Source organism: Lutra lutra, chromosome 7 (assembly GCF_902655055.1).
Source record: "Lutra lutra chromosome 7, mLutLut1.2, whole genome shotgun sequence".
NCBI lineage: Eukaryota > Metazoa > Chordata > Mammalia > Carnivora > Mustelidae > Lutra > Lutra lutra.
The window spans coordinates 29,901,169-29,915,935 of record NC_062284.1 but is presented as its reverse complement, the minus strand read 5'-3'; the positions used below and the strand labels follow the sequence as shown (position 1 = coordinate 29,915,935).

Sequence of the window (14,767 nt, the reverse complement as noted above, 5' to 3'; positions counted from 1 at the left end):
AGTGGCTCAGTCATTAAGCACGTGCCTTCAGCTCAAATCATGATCCCAGGGTCTGGGGATTGAGCCCTACGTCAGTCTCCCTACTCTCTCTCCCTCTCCCTACTCTCTCTCCCTACTTCCCCTCTTGTGTTCCCTCTTTGTCAATGAATAAATAAAACCTTTAAAAAGAAAATAAAAGTCTACAGGACCTTAAGCACACTTTCCTCACTTGTATCAAATGATGACTGATCTTCCATCCCTTTGCTTTTGACAGGAGATGGCTTAAATAAATAACTTAGATTGGTCCATGGAAAAGGAAAAAAAAAAAATTAAGAATGAACATGAGTGGGGCACCTGGGTGGCTTAGTGGGTTAAAGCCTCTGCCTTCGGCTCAGGTCGTGATCCCAGGGTCCTGGGATCGAGTCCCGCATGGGGCTCTCTGCTCAGCGGGGAGCCTGCTTCCCCCTCTCTCTCTGCCTGTCTCTCTGCCTGCTTGTGATCTCTGTCAAATAAATAAGTAAGTAAAATCTTAAAAAAAAAAAAATGAACATGAGTACTGATATGTAGAAATTACCCTTCATACTGCCAAATTTACAATTTTGCCAGCCCATTAAGAAAGGCTTTTATATTTACACATAAAATATAAAAAATGTATTCCAGACACAAAACATCTGGCTTTTTAAAGTTTGGAGAGATAATATTCTTCATATTTTGCTCCATGAATAGTTATTTCTCTGTACAAAAGATAAAGAAATTAAAAAATTAAATTTTTATTGTGACCACACCTCAAAATGGAGAGCAGTCAAATCTATCTTAAGGAAAACATTTTGGGGGGGCACCTGGGTGGCTTAGAAGGTTAAGCATCTGCCTTCAGCTCAAGTCATGATCCCAGGACCAGCCTCAGGCTCCCTGCTCAGTGGGGAGCTTGCTTCTCCCTCTCCCTCTGCTGCTCCCCCTGCTTGCACTCTCTTTCACTCTATCTGAAATAAATAAATAAAATCTTTAAAAAACAACAACAACAACACATTTTCCCGCAGAGTACTTTCATCACAATTTCTTGCATAGACTGGATAATATGTCTCTTTTGACAATACCTAGGGCTGAATAAAGGTTTTCCAAAATTTTTCTTCTGTTCATCTTTTTAAAAAGATTTTATTTATTCATTTGAGAGTGAGCAAGCAAGAGAGCACAAGCCGGGGCAGAGGGAGAGGGAGAGGGAGAAGCAGACTCCCCGATGAGCAAGGAGCCGACACCAGGCTCTATCCCAGGACCCCCAAGATCAACACCTGAACTAAAGGCACAGGCTTAACCTTCTGAGCCACCCAGGCACCCCTCTTCTGTGCATTTTTCAAACCATATTTTAAGCATCATCATCAAAACTAAATATACACATATCAAACAAAAACCAACAAAACTGGCTACTATATGTCCATGCAGACATCTTAGTAAGTTGACTAACTGCTTCCCGAGAGGTTATGTAGTATAATGGAACATTTCGCACTGGAGGCAGAATAACACAGATCTGGGTGGAAATCATGGTTCCATCACTTGCTAGCTATGTGACCTTGGGCAACTTCCTTCTCTTAGTCGGAGTTTTCTTATTTGCAAAATGAGGTAACAATTCCAACCTTATGAGGATTAATTGTATGTGAAATGCCCAGCACAGAGTCTGACTCAAAGCAGGAGCTCAGGAAACAGTTACTGTTATTACCCTGTTATTCATGTAAGCCCCTTAAAGGCAAAGCACACTTGTTCTTGTAACTCAACTGCAGGCTCTCTAATTGCTGAGGACTGAGAAAATAAAGGCAAGGAACATCAAAGTTACAAATGAAGATGTGGGGGGGCACCTGGGTGGCTCAGGTGGTTAAGCATCTGCCTTCAGCTCAGCTCATGATCCCAGAGTCCTGGAATGGAGCCCCACATTGGGCTCCCTGCTCAGTGGGGAGTCTTTTTCTCCCTCTCCCTCTGGTTCTCCTTCCTCCACCCCCCCACCCAGGCTTGTGCTCTCTCCTCTCTCACTCACTGTCTCAAAAAAATAAATAAAATAATCTTTTTTTTTTAATGAGAATTTGGTATAATATCAGTTTAACACATGCCGAGACAAGACACTATGAAGCAAAAATGATGACCTTCAGACTTTACGTGTCAAAATGAACAATATCCTTACCATATCAAAATAAACAATGTCTTGGGGCACCTGGTTGGCTCAGTGGGTTGAGCCTCTGCCTTCAGCTCAGGTCATGATCTCAGGGTCCTGGGATCGAGCCCACACCGGGCTCTCTGCTCAGAGGGGAGTTTGCTTCCCCCCCTCTCTCTGCCTCCCTCTCTGCCTACTTGTGATCTCTTTCTCTGTCAAATAAATAAATAAAATCTTTAAACAACAACAAAAAAACAAAATAAACAATGTCCTTATTTTTATAAGCCCCTCAAAAAGGAGATGCTGCTGCCTGTGAACAATCCACATTCAGAATCACTCTTCGTTCCACAAGTACTTCCAGAATGTCCACAGGCTACCTGCCAGTCATTAGGCAAGGTACATAGCACAGTAAGCAAAAGCAGACACAGTTCTGATCCTCATGGAGCTTCTAATCATGTAATCCCACAAATACTGTAAACTTGTGATAAGTGAATATAAAGGACAGTACATGGTACTCTAAGGGCCAGTAACACAGACCTAACCTAACTGGGGAGATCAAGGAAGGCCTTCCTGAGGAAGCAAAAGCTAAGAGCTGAAGGCTGAAGAGGGAGTTAACAGTGAAGGGTGTTTCCAGACAGGGGAAAGCAGTGGGTGCAAAGACCCAGTAGCAGGAGAAAATAGCAATATTCTTGTAAGTGTGTTTGGAGGAAAGATGAGGTGTGAGAATTAGCTAGGGCTCTAGACCACAGAGGGGCTGAGGCACTATAGATCATGTTCAAGAGCTGGAACATCCTGGGATGCCAGGGTGGCTCAGTCTGTTGGGTGTCTGCCTTTGGCTCAGGTCATGATCCCACGATCCTGAGACTGAGCTCTGCTTCGGGCTCCCTGCTCAGGGGGGAGCCTGCTTCTCCCTTTCCCTCTGCCTGCTGCTCTGCCTACTTGCACTCTCTCTGGCAAATAAATTAATAAAATCTTAAAAAGAAAAAAGAGTTGTAACACCCCAAGAGAAATGAAAAGCCACTGAAAGGTTTTATAAATGCTTATTTTAGGGGCAGAGAGGGTAAAGGGAAGATGCAATTAGATGTGCAATTTGTCTTTGCCTTCTGGAAGAAGAGTAAAGGAATGCAAATAGTTCAGGCAGGAAACAAAAGCCCTGTCAGGATATGACAATAGCTTGGGGACTAGGTGATGGTGGTAGTAGAATTAGTAGATAAATTCAAGAGATGTTCAGGAAAATCTGATGATGTGTCATGCTCAGGGGCTGAGGTAGAGTAAACTGTCTAAGAAGACTTCTGGGTTTCTGATTCACTTGACTGTAGAGGATACCTATATTCAGGAGAGATCTGCTCCAGAAACATCTTTAAGGTCGACACTTACACACCCTCAAAAGGACCTGAATGCATAAATGCATTGCACTTTTCCCTGAACCTGTGTTAACCCAGTGTGATCCCCTACTTTACTTATGATATGGGGTTCCAAAAGTCAAATTGACTATCAAAGCAAAATGTTTCCAACACTGAAGATACTTCAAAGATTCTATCACAAGTTTTGAAATCAACTCCAAATGAGTTCTAAAACTGGTTTGAGCAATGGGACAGCATTATGGAATGAATGTGTCATTTCCCATGATGACTACTTAGATAAGACTAATTTGAATTTGATGCTGCTTAAGGTAAACATTTTAAATAAATCTTAACAGTGAAGAGTGCTCTTCTGTGATATTAAACTAAAACATGAAATTTTATCAGGCATTACTATTGAAATTATTCTTTTATGTTTGTTTCAACATTTTGAAATGCCTATAGAAAATCTGACATTTTGCGGGGCGCCTGGGTGGCTCAGTGGGTTAAAGCCTCTGCCTTCGGCTCAGGTCATGATCCCAGGGTCCTGGGATCGAGCCCCGCATCGGGCTCTCTGCTTGGCGGTGAGCCTGCTTCCCCACTCTCACTCTGCCTGCCTCTCTGCCTACTTGTGCTCTCTCTCTATCAAATAAATAAATAAAATCTTAAAAAAAAAAAAAAATCTGACATTTTGTAGGAAAAGGTATGATTTAAAAAACCCCACATTCGGGGCGCCTGGGTGGCTCAGTGGGTTAAAGCCTCTGCCTTCAGCTCAGGTCATGATCCCAGGGTCCTGGGATCAAGCCCCGCATTGGGCTCCCTGCTCAGCGGGGAGTCTGCTTCCCTTTCTTTCTTTCTTTCTTTCTGCCTGCCTCTCTGCCCACTTGTGGATCTCTGTCAAATAAATAAATAAAAATCTTAAAACAAACAAACAAACAAACCCACATCCCTTGTTGATCTTAATATATATTTTACTGTTCCCATCCAGTCCTTGTTAATGCCCATCACATTATTCACTGTAAAAGATTTTTACTAAACACACTGGTACATGTATATAGTCTACGCAGAGTAAAGCACTGACTTTATCAATACTTCAATACTTAAAAATCTACTTTCCTTGGTTTTAATTTTTTAATGTGTACCCTCCTGCCATCTCCATAGTGGAGTATTAATGCTTTGAAGTGTTAGAAACATAGAAACTCTAAATCAGACCAATCCAAGGAAAAGAAGTGAAGAAGTTTTGCCTCTTTAAAATCAACCTAACAGGGGCACCTGGGTGGCTCAGTTGGTTAAGCAGTTGCCTTCAGCTCAGGTCATGATACTGGAGTCCTTGAATCGAGTCCCGCATCCGGCTCCCTGCACAGCAGAGAGCCTGGTTCTCCCTCCCCCTCTGCCTTCTGCTCTGCCTACTTGTGATCTCTCTCTCTCTGTTAAATAATAAGTAAAATCTTAAAATAAAATAAAATAAACCTAACACATCATACCTTAGTACTGAAATTTCCCTAATTCTAGAGTGAGAGGGGCTCCTTGGCCACCTGCTTACACTAGGCCCTGACAAGCATTTTATTAACACTCAAATGCAGTTACCAGGATGTTACCACTGCTTGTACAGAGCAGAATTCTATTTTTTCTCCCATGCTGATTTTATCTCAAGGCGTGAAAGGGCAAGACAGTGGTCTGCGGCCAAATGTGAAAAATGTCATCTCCACAAATGAGGAGAAAAGTCAAGAGCTTCTTAAAAACTAGTTTGTAAAACCAGACTGTCTCCACCCTAGAGACTGCGCTACCAAAAGTGGTCCTTAGGAACGAGGGTTGAAGAGCTTGAAACGAGTTACCAGTATGGTTCATCTTTTTCTTATTTCAGGGTTATTTTTCCTTTTTTTGTTTTTTTGTTTTGTTTTGTTTTTAAAGCAGTCACTAATTCTTTTTTTTTTTTAATTGTATTTATTTATTTGACAGAGAGACACAGCGAGAGAGGGAACACAAGCAGGGGGAGTGAGAGAGGGAGAAGCAGGCTTCCCACCAAGCCGGGAGCCTGATGCGGGGCTTGATCCCAGAACCCTGGGATCATGACCTGAGCCGAAGGCAGACGCTTAAGGACTGAGCCACCCAGGTGCCCCTTTTTGGTTTTTTTTTTTAATATGAAATCAGACTATGACTATATTTGAGCATAGCTAAGGCCGGGTATGGGCAGTGCCAAGGAAGAGACAGCGCAAAGGCTATAGGGTACCCAATCTCAGTAGCAGACTTACCGATCTTCGGGGAAGGGAAAGTTACAACACCCCTGGCCTTTTCCCTTACCCAAACCCCCAGAATGACACCGCAAACCACTTCCTTCTGGGAACTGAAGGTCATAAGCTTTAAGGGACAATGGAGCTCCATGTAGGCTCCAGAAAGATGGAGACAGCGAGATGAGATGGGGGGCAGGGAAGTGGGGGTGAAGGCATGCGCCCATTCTGAAGGAGTGAATAGGGCGATCCAGGCCAGGGACTTCGGGAGGATGAAAAGGCCTGGATCTTCCAGAATCTGCCCAAGTAGGCCTGTCACAGCCCTCTGAGCAGCCCGAGGTGCTCGTCTGGAAATCTAGGGCATCTATGTAGCCAGTGCCTGTAACCGCTCTGCTCGGGAGGGGGGATGGTACCCGAAGGAGCCCTCCCCCCAAACTGGGGTTTTGCCTGTCCTTTAAAAAACCCCACAAACCCTCAAGGAAATAACCTGAACATTTATAGGGATGGAGGGGCCAGAGATAAAGTAAGGCGTTCAGCAAATATTGCGGGTTGGGGGTGGTCAGAGGAACAGGGAGGCCCCCCCCCCCCAGTACGAGGAACTTGAATTACCACCGGAATGGGGGGAGGGGGCGATGTGAGGCCCGCAAGCCTCAAGAACAGAAGAGGCCGGGAGCCGCGTCCAGCCGCGTCCCCCGTGTCGGGGGCTGACGGCCTTGGGCGCGGTCGCCGGGGGAAGGGGCACCCGCGGGCCGGGGACCGGGGGGGCGCGCGGCCTCGAGGCCGATCTAGGCCTCGGGGATCCGGACACACCCACTGCCGCGGCCGGGGCCCCGCTTACCTGCTCCTCCTCCGGGGTCAGCTCCGGCGCCATGTCGGGCTGGGGCGCGGTCGTGGGCTCCATCCCGCCGCCGCCGCCCCGCCGACCGAACGCGCCCGGGAGCGCGGGGAGCCGGGAGCAGCCGGCCGCCGCTTCCGCGTCTCCGTCCCTCAGCAGCCCGAGGCTGGCTCGCTCATGCTGGGGCCGGTGGGGACGGGCGGCCGCGAACGCCGCTTCTGTCTCCTCAGGGAAAAGCTCTCACAACTGTCGCTCTTTTCAGGGCGGAAATCCTTTTTTATTTTCTTCGCTCCTTTCCCCGCACTCCCCCTCCGCTCCCGGAAAAAAACAAAACAAAACAAAACAAACAAACCGAGGTGCCGGCGAGGAGCTAACAGCCGAGCGGGATTTCAAAAGGAAATAAGGAACTCAAGAACTTTCTACGCCCGGAGCAGGGGCTTGCGGCGGAAATTTCCCGAAGGCCACCGGCCTCCTCGTCGTCCTGCCTTCCCCGGCCGCGCTCCCGCTCCTCTGGAGCGTGACGAGGAGTCCTCGGCGACGCGGGCCCCGGCGACCTGCGCGGCGGCGGCCTCCCAACCCCGTTCCTCAAAAGCCGCGGCGGCGGGAGGGAGGGAAGGGGAGAGGGAGCGAGGAAGAGGCGCCCCCCTGCGGGCTCAGGGCCAGTGCTGCGGCCGCGCGGCGTCCGCCCGAGCCCCCCGCGGCTCCATTGAGAAACCGAGCGTCTCATTCACAAACAGGCGGCGGAGAGGGCGGGCGGCTCGCGGACGCTGTCCGGGAGGGGGAGACAGAGAGGAGCCCGGGCTGGGGAAGCAGTGGGCGGGGGAGGGGAGACCGCAGGGACCCGCGCGGGGAGGGGCTTGGGCGACTCGGGGCTTCGGGGACGCGGAACCCGGGAGGAAGGGCCGTGAGTTTCACGCTTCAGCCCCGTGGAGGAGGAAGAGAATGCATTCGTCTGAAAACGCCGCCGGGGTGACTTGCTGCCCCCGGGCGTCTAAGCGACCCACAATGCTCCTCTAGCTCCGTGTCGCTTGCTGACTGAAAGACCCTGTGAGCGCTGCCTAGAGGTGTAGGCTTCTGGTGAAGGAAGAGACCCTGCTAAATCGAGGCGCGCACGCCCTCCTTCTCTTTGCCGGCCGTGTCCTGTTCTTCCTGGCCAGTACGGCGGCTGTATTTTAGTCCCTCACAAAAGCAGCAACGGGTTTCAGACCTCATTCAAGGAATCACACAACCTTTGCAAACCTTAGATTTTCACTCTGGCAACCACAGCAAAGAGCTTGTGGGTGTTACCTTGGAGTCAGTTTGAGAGACGTAGGGAAGGCCGGGCTGGTCAGCTCCGTTGTTGCATCATTTCAGACCAAAAAGAAATATTCCAGCAAGGTTCCGGCTAACAAGCAACAGCTAGTCCCAAGGGCTAGAGCCCTGGAGGGCTAGGAGAGAGACCCAAGGGAGAGGTCTACAGACAACCAAGGAAGGTGCTCTGGCTTCTGTTGCGCCTTCTAGGACTTCAGAAGTAACCTCTGACTTCACCTCTTTTCTGCATCATTGCAATAGGAACATCAGGTTGTCCTTGGTTAGAAAAGTATTGTGCACGGACTTGTCACGATTTCAAATCCATGTTTTTGAAAGTTTGTTTTGGACAAAGTTATTTGTGTTTTGAATTTGTTGTGATGACATTGTTTTGAAGTTGGGTTTTAGGACTTTCTTATCGAACTATTGCACCTGGAGTGGAGAGGAACATTACGTCACTGCCACCATAGTAACAGCAGTGGTGTCCATCATGTGATGGCCTTTTAAACTTTAAAAACCAGGAGCTTTGACAAATAACTCTAGAGTGTTCAGTTTGGGCAAGGCTACTCTTTGCTCACCTAAATGGCTCTCCAAAGATCTTGAGACATTTTACTCCTACTGTGGCCAGGCTAGTCATGGTTAGCAGTGGTGTTAAGGGTACAGCAGTCTGAGGAAGAGAAGAAATATCTGTTCCGGCCTTGGCCAGGCTACTCCTGTAGGCAGTGGCACAAAACATGTAAATATTCCTGAGTGATAACCTTCCCGGCAGCCCACTGGCTTGGCCAGCACTGGTGCTGTGGTCTGTTAGCCACATTCCCCAAGCAGAGAGGGACCAAACCTGGCAGCTGATAGCTCGCTTTTATTTGGAAGGGCTGACTCTACCAAGAACCAACTGGTAGAAATGTACACATCATCTGAATCTGGACTTTCTTTTATCCTCCCTTTGCCTGAAACAATAGTATAATTAACCTATCATTGGTTTAAGGTATGTTATTTCCTTATTGACTTATTAAGAGACATTATCCTGTATGCTACTGGCTTGTGAAATATTACTGTAAGTTATAATTCCTGCAGTGAAACTGTGTTAAATTATTGGCAAAGATAATGTCAGGCGCTGAGCATAATTTGCTATGAATAAAACAACTAAGCCCTGGTACTTGGATCTGTTTCTATCTCAGGTAGGCCATCATCTCAACAGTCTATTTAGTAAACAAGTACATTTTTATGCCATGCACTGGGCTATCCACTGCGGTTACAACAATGAAGAAGACATGGTCTCTTCCACACGTGAGGATATGGAATGATCCTTGAGTTGTATTTTGAAGTGGAAACAGCAAGACTCAAATAGTACACATAATGATGACACTTGTACAAAGAAAGAAAAAGAACATATAAGCTTATTAAACTTATTTATACATAGAAAAGGTTTGGTAGGGTACACAAGAAAGGTCACTGAGTGTCTTTCAAGAGGGGAAGGAAGGGAAAGACTTTCCCCTATATGGTCTTTTGTACATTTTAAGTTGTTGGGTTTTTTTTTTTTTCTAAAGATTTTATTTATTTACCCGACAGAGAGAGATCACAAGTAGGCAGAGAGGCAGGCAGAGAGAGAGAGGGAAGCAGGCTCTCCACCGAGCAAAGAGCCCGATGTGGGGCTCGATCCCAGGATCCAGAGATCATGACCTGAGCTGAAGGCAGAGGCTTAACCCACTGAGCCACCCAGGTGCCCCTGTTGGTTTTTTTTTTTTAACTTGTTATCGAAATGTAATATACATACAGAAAGGAGAAAATGTAAGTATACACCATGATGACTTTTCACCCATGTAACCAGCACACAGATCAAGAAATAGAACATTCCTGACTTGCCAAATTCTCCCTTATGTGCTCTCCTAGTCCCTGCTCTCCTCGAGAGTAACCACTATTTTGGCATCTAATAGCCTAGTGTATCTGTGTTTAAATTTTGCATGTGGATATATAACCTTTCCCCAAAAATTTTAATAATAAGTTAAATATAGTTTTTCTCCTGGAGCAGGCAGATGGCTCTAGGACTAAGCTAGAGTGGGGCACCTGGGTGGCTCAGTTGGTTAACTGTCTGCCTTTAGCTCAGGTCATGATCCCGGTATCCCAGGATGGAGCACCACTTCTCCCTCTCACATACTCCTCCCCTGTTTGTGCTCTCTCTCTCTCACTCACTCTCTTTTTCAAATAAATAAATAAGATCTAAAAAAAAAAAAAATAGGATGAAGCTGAAGTAGGAAATGGCAGGACCTGAGCAGTACATACCGCTGACCCAGGAGAGTTTTGCCTGGTGATCCTCAGGACACCAGGGGTCAGTGATTTATTCAAAGTCACAGCTAATTGAGCGGTATTGAGCTAGAACTCAGATCCAGGCATTCCAAATCCTTGTACAGAGATTTGGTGAAGAGAGTTAATAAAGGGAAAGGTTTAACAGAGTGAGCTAGGAAAGAGAACTCAGCAGTGTTTTCAGAGGCACAGCTGTGCATGTGGGCGTGTGGGTGTGTCAGGGAACAGTTCTCCAGAACTGCTTGCCTATTACAGTCCTAACAGGACAATGTTTGGAAGTTTCCGAGCAGACACATGGGTAACAAAACTAAGTGTAAGGGAACTGGCTGGATTTGCTCCCGTGCGGTCATCTCAGGAGAATCAGAGTACAAAGGCTTGCCTTTAACCACAGGCTGGAGCCAACAAAACCAAGTATGGTACTGTCATCCTGCTCAGTCAAATCTTAGAGATGCCAAATGGTTTCTAACAGCAAAAGATTGGAAACAATATAATGGCCCATCAGTAGAAAACTCAGTAAATAAATTACAGTACACCTGTACACTGAAAATATTAAGTTCATATTTATTTATTAGGTCCCTACTATGGGCCAGGCACTGTTCTACATGACTTTCATTCATCTAACCTCACCATCAGAGTATGAGATAGCTGAAATTATCCTTATTAAAAAAAAAAAAAAATCAGGACGCCTGGGTGGCTCAGTGGGTTAAGCCTCTGCCTTTGACTCGGGTCATGATCTCAGGGTCCTGGAATTGAGCCCCACATCGGGCTCTCTGCTCAGCAGGGAACCTGCTTCCCCCACTCTCTCTGCTGACTTGTGATCTCTCTCTCTCTGTCAAATAAATAGATAAATAATCTTTTTTAAAAAATCAAGGTATATTGGGCGCCTGGGTGGCTCAGTGGGTTAAGCCGCTGCCTTCGGCTCAGGTCATGATCTCAGGGTCCTGGGATCGAGTCCCGCATCGGGTTCTCTGCTCGGTGGAGATCCTGCTTCCCTCTCTCTCTCTCTCTGCCTGCCTCTCCATCTACTTGTGATCTCTCTCTGTCAAATAAATAAATAAAATCTTTAAAAAAAAAATCAAGGTATATCCACATATATTGACATAGCCTCCTCAGATTTTTTATTTTTTTTTAAGATTTTTATTTATTTATTTGACAGAACGAGAGAGCAGGAGAGCACAAGCAGTGGGAGTGGCAAAGAGAGAGGGAGAAGAAGGCTGCCCACCAAGCGGGGACCCTGATGCAGGGCTCAATCCCAGGATCCATGGATCATGACCCCAGCCAAAGGCAGACCAACTGAGCCACACAGGTGCCCCCAAAATCACATTTTTATCAAATTAACATGAACTGAAATCTGAAAGTGAAAAATAAATGACAAAGAGGGAATCTTGGGGGGAGGAGTGTTATGAATTGTACTTTTGTCTTTTGCTTTTAAAACAAAGGTTTCAGGTCTCTGTCTGGAAAGGTTATCCTCCCCTTCCTCTCCCACCTTCTTCACCAGACAAATGGGACTCATCCTTAAGTTCTTAGCTCAAAAGTCACTTCCTCAGCAAGATCTTCCTTGGCTATTCCCTAAACTGAATTAGACATTCTATTGCTCTCTCTCTCCCATTTATTTGTTTGTTTATATCAAAGAGCCAATCACAGTTTCTAACTGAGCCCTTGTTTCTATGTCCATCAGCCTAGTCTCTGTCTGCTCTACTAGGTTATAAGCTCCAGGAAGGCAGGAACCACCTCTGTCTTGTTACCCCCTGACCCCTCAGCATCTAGAGCCTGGTACCTAATAGGCAGGCCTTTCGTAAATGTGTTGGATGAGTGAATCAGTGAAGACAGCCACCTTACAAAAATAAATAAATAAATGAAATAAAATTTTAAAAGATAGCCACCTTAACTCTGAGACCTCTAGCTTGCATTTTCTCCTGCCTTTCTTATATTTGTCCAGGTATACTTACTTGGAAAAGAGATAGTTCCAAAGCTGTGATTGGAATTTTACAACATTTTTTTCCCAAAACACCTTTACTTCTAAAATCCAAAGCTCATGGGGCACCTGGGTGGCTCAGCTGGTTAATCGTCTGCCTTTGGTTCAGGTCACGATCCCAGAGTCCTGGAATTGAGCCCCACAACAGGCTGGCTCAATACAATCTCTCTCTTTTTTAAAAGATTTTATTCATTTATTTGACAGAGAGAGAGAGAGAGAGACATCACAAGTAGGCAGAGAGACAGGCAGAGAGAGGGGAATCAGACTCCCTGCTGAGCAGAGAGCCTGATGCGGGGCTCAATCCCGGGACCCCAAGATCATGACCTGAGCTGAAGACAGAGGCTTAACCCACTGAGCCACCCAGGCACCCCTGCTCAATAAAATCTTAAAAAATAAAAATGAAAAAATAAAATCCAAAGTTCCTCCCAAACATTGCTCTAAAATAGCTACTGCCTTTAGAAAAGATATGTTGTGTTATGCACACATGCTTTGTCTATAAAAGATCCCCCCAAAATTCTTTTTTTTTTTTAAGATTTTATTTATTTATTTGACAGAGATCACAAGTAGGCAGAGATTCAGGCAGAGAGAAAGGAGGAAGCAGGCTCCCCGCAGAGCAGAGAGCCTGATGCTGCTGCGGGGCTTGATCCCAAAACCCTGGAATCATGAGCTGAAGGCAGAGGCTTTAACCTACTGAGCTACCCAGGCACCCCTCCCCCAAAGATTCTTACTGCCTTTTTTCTAAAAGGCAAACGGATACAGGCTAAATGAGGTCACACAGCTAACCAATGTCTACGGGGAACGTTTTCTTCTTGTTTACTCATAGGCTAAATCTATCACCACTAGAATGACTGAAGGTGTGCTCTGCAAGGAAGGTGAAAAAATCCTATCCCATGTAGATTGCATTCCCCCATTACCCAGAATACTCCAGGGACCAGTCCTTCCCTACTGCTGTTCTTAGCCGTTTTGTTTTTTTTTTTCTTTTTTAACAAGAACATGAGCTGTCTCTTTCCACATACAATTTTCTCATCTGACACCTTATGCACCACTCCTAAATCATGGGTTAATCAGCCACTATTCTGCTTGTTTTTTTTAAAGATTTTATTTATTTATTTGACACAGAGAGAGAGAGAGACAGCAGCAAGAGAGGGAATACAAGCAGGGAGAGTGGGAAAGGGAGAAACAGGCTTCCTGCTGAGCAGGGAGCCGGATGTGAGTCTCAATCCCAGGACCCCGGGATCATGACCTGATTCTAAGGCAGATGCTTAACAACTGAACCACTCATGTGCCCCAATCAGTCACTAGTCTATGTTACTTTTGTATCTGACACCTGTGTCTAGGGTTTACCTAACACTCTGATGACAATTATTTGCTTCCTTGCCCATTTCTCCCATCTAGACCACAAGCTCCCTGGGGGCAGGGACCATGTCTTGGTCCCTCCTCTTTCTTCAGGACCTAGTGTGATACACTGCACATAGTAGGTGGTGCTCAATGTTTGCTGAAAGAATGGATCCATCCTTTTCTAGCCAACAAGGTCCAATTTTTATCAAAGAATACCAAACTGGCTTGATTACTTTGGATACTCTGTTGCTTATGAAAAAACGTTCAATGTCAGAGGGAGGTACCATCTGATTAAGCTGCTTTCACTCTGACTTATCTGTGTTAACTCGAGTCCAGAGCAGAATGGATAAATTAAGTCCACAAATAGAACCTTGTCTGAACCAGTTTCAACTTCCTCCCTTACAAAAGCTTTTGTTATGTTGCCAGCTAGAAGCAGAACTGACAGACTGGAGTTCCATCATTTATTTCCCCAGTTTGACTGCGGAGAAAACCTGCAGGGCAAAAGCAGAGGGAGAGGCTTGAAGGGCCCCGCCAGCCTGCTGGAAGGAAGCTCGCTACAAATGCTAGTGGTCTGTGCCAAGTCTTAGCCAGAAGAACTCTCTGGCTTTCAAATTTTGTCTCTTCTGGTTTCATACCGTCTCTGAGGATGAGGAGAATGCCTCTGGGCTGGGCCCCCATGGTGAGGCCTATCCCCCAGTTTTGCAGGCTGCCTCTGGCCACTGTTCTGCCTCCTCAACACAGACATAAAAATTCACTTTTCTCAAAACAATCACTATCACTGGGAAATGGATGTGAGAAACAAATGCACATATCCTAGATTAGGGGCTCTGTCTCTGCCCTCAGATATTTGCTGCCTGAGGCCACTCTAAATTCATCTTCACTACTACCAGCCTCCCAGCTCTGCCAGGCCCCCCTCCTCCTCATCTCTGCCATGCAGTGGGTTGACCCGCTGCGGAGGGGCACAGGGTCAAAGCAACACCTAAGACCAAACCTCTCAGGACTTGGTGGGGAAACAAAAATTTTAGATTAGTTTGGTTCTAAAGCTTTTGATCTTGCTTTTGCACAGCAAAGGAAACAGTCGACAAAACCAAAAGACACTGACAGAATGGGAGAAGATACACGCAAATGACATCAGATAAAAGGGTAACATTCAAAATCTATAAAGAACTTATCAAACTCAACACCCAAAGAACAAATAATCCAATCAAGAAATGGGCAGAGGACATGAACAGACATTTCTGCAAAGAAGACATCCAGATGGCCAACAGACACATGAAAAAGTGCTCCATATCACTTGGCATCAGAGAAATACAAATCAAAACCACAATGGATACCACCTCACCCCGC

General features: G+C 46.1%; 1 protein-coding gene across 1 annotated transcript in view; it reads right to left on the bottom strand.

Moving 5' to 3' along the window:
• PTPN9 (protein tyrosine phosphatase non-receptor type 9) overlaps window positions 1-7,301 on the bottom strand; it is an 85,221-nt gene extending 77,920 nt beyond the window's left edge. The window contains 1 exon segment of the mRNA XM_047737230.1: window positions 6,523-7,301. Coding sequence (XP_047593186.1) covers window positions 6,523-6,585 — 63 coding nt within the window. The 5' untranslated portion in view covers window positions 6,586-7,301.
• Between the last annotated feature and the right edge of the window lie 7,466 nt (window positions 7,302-14,767).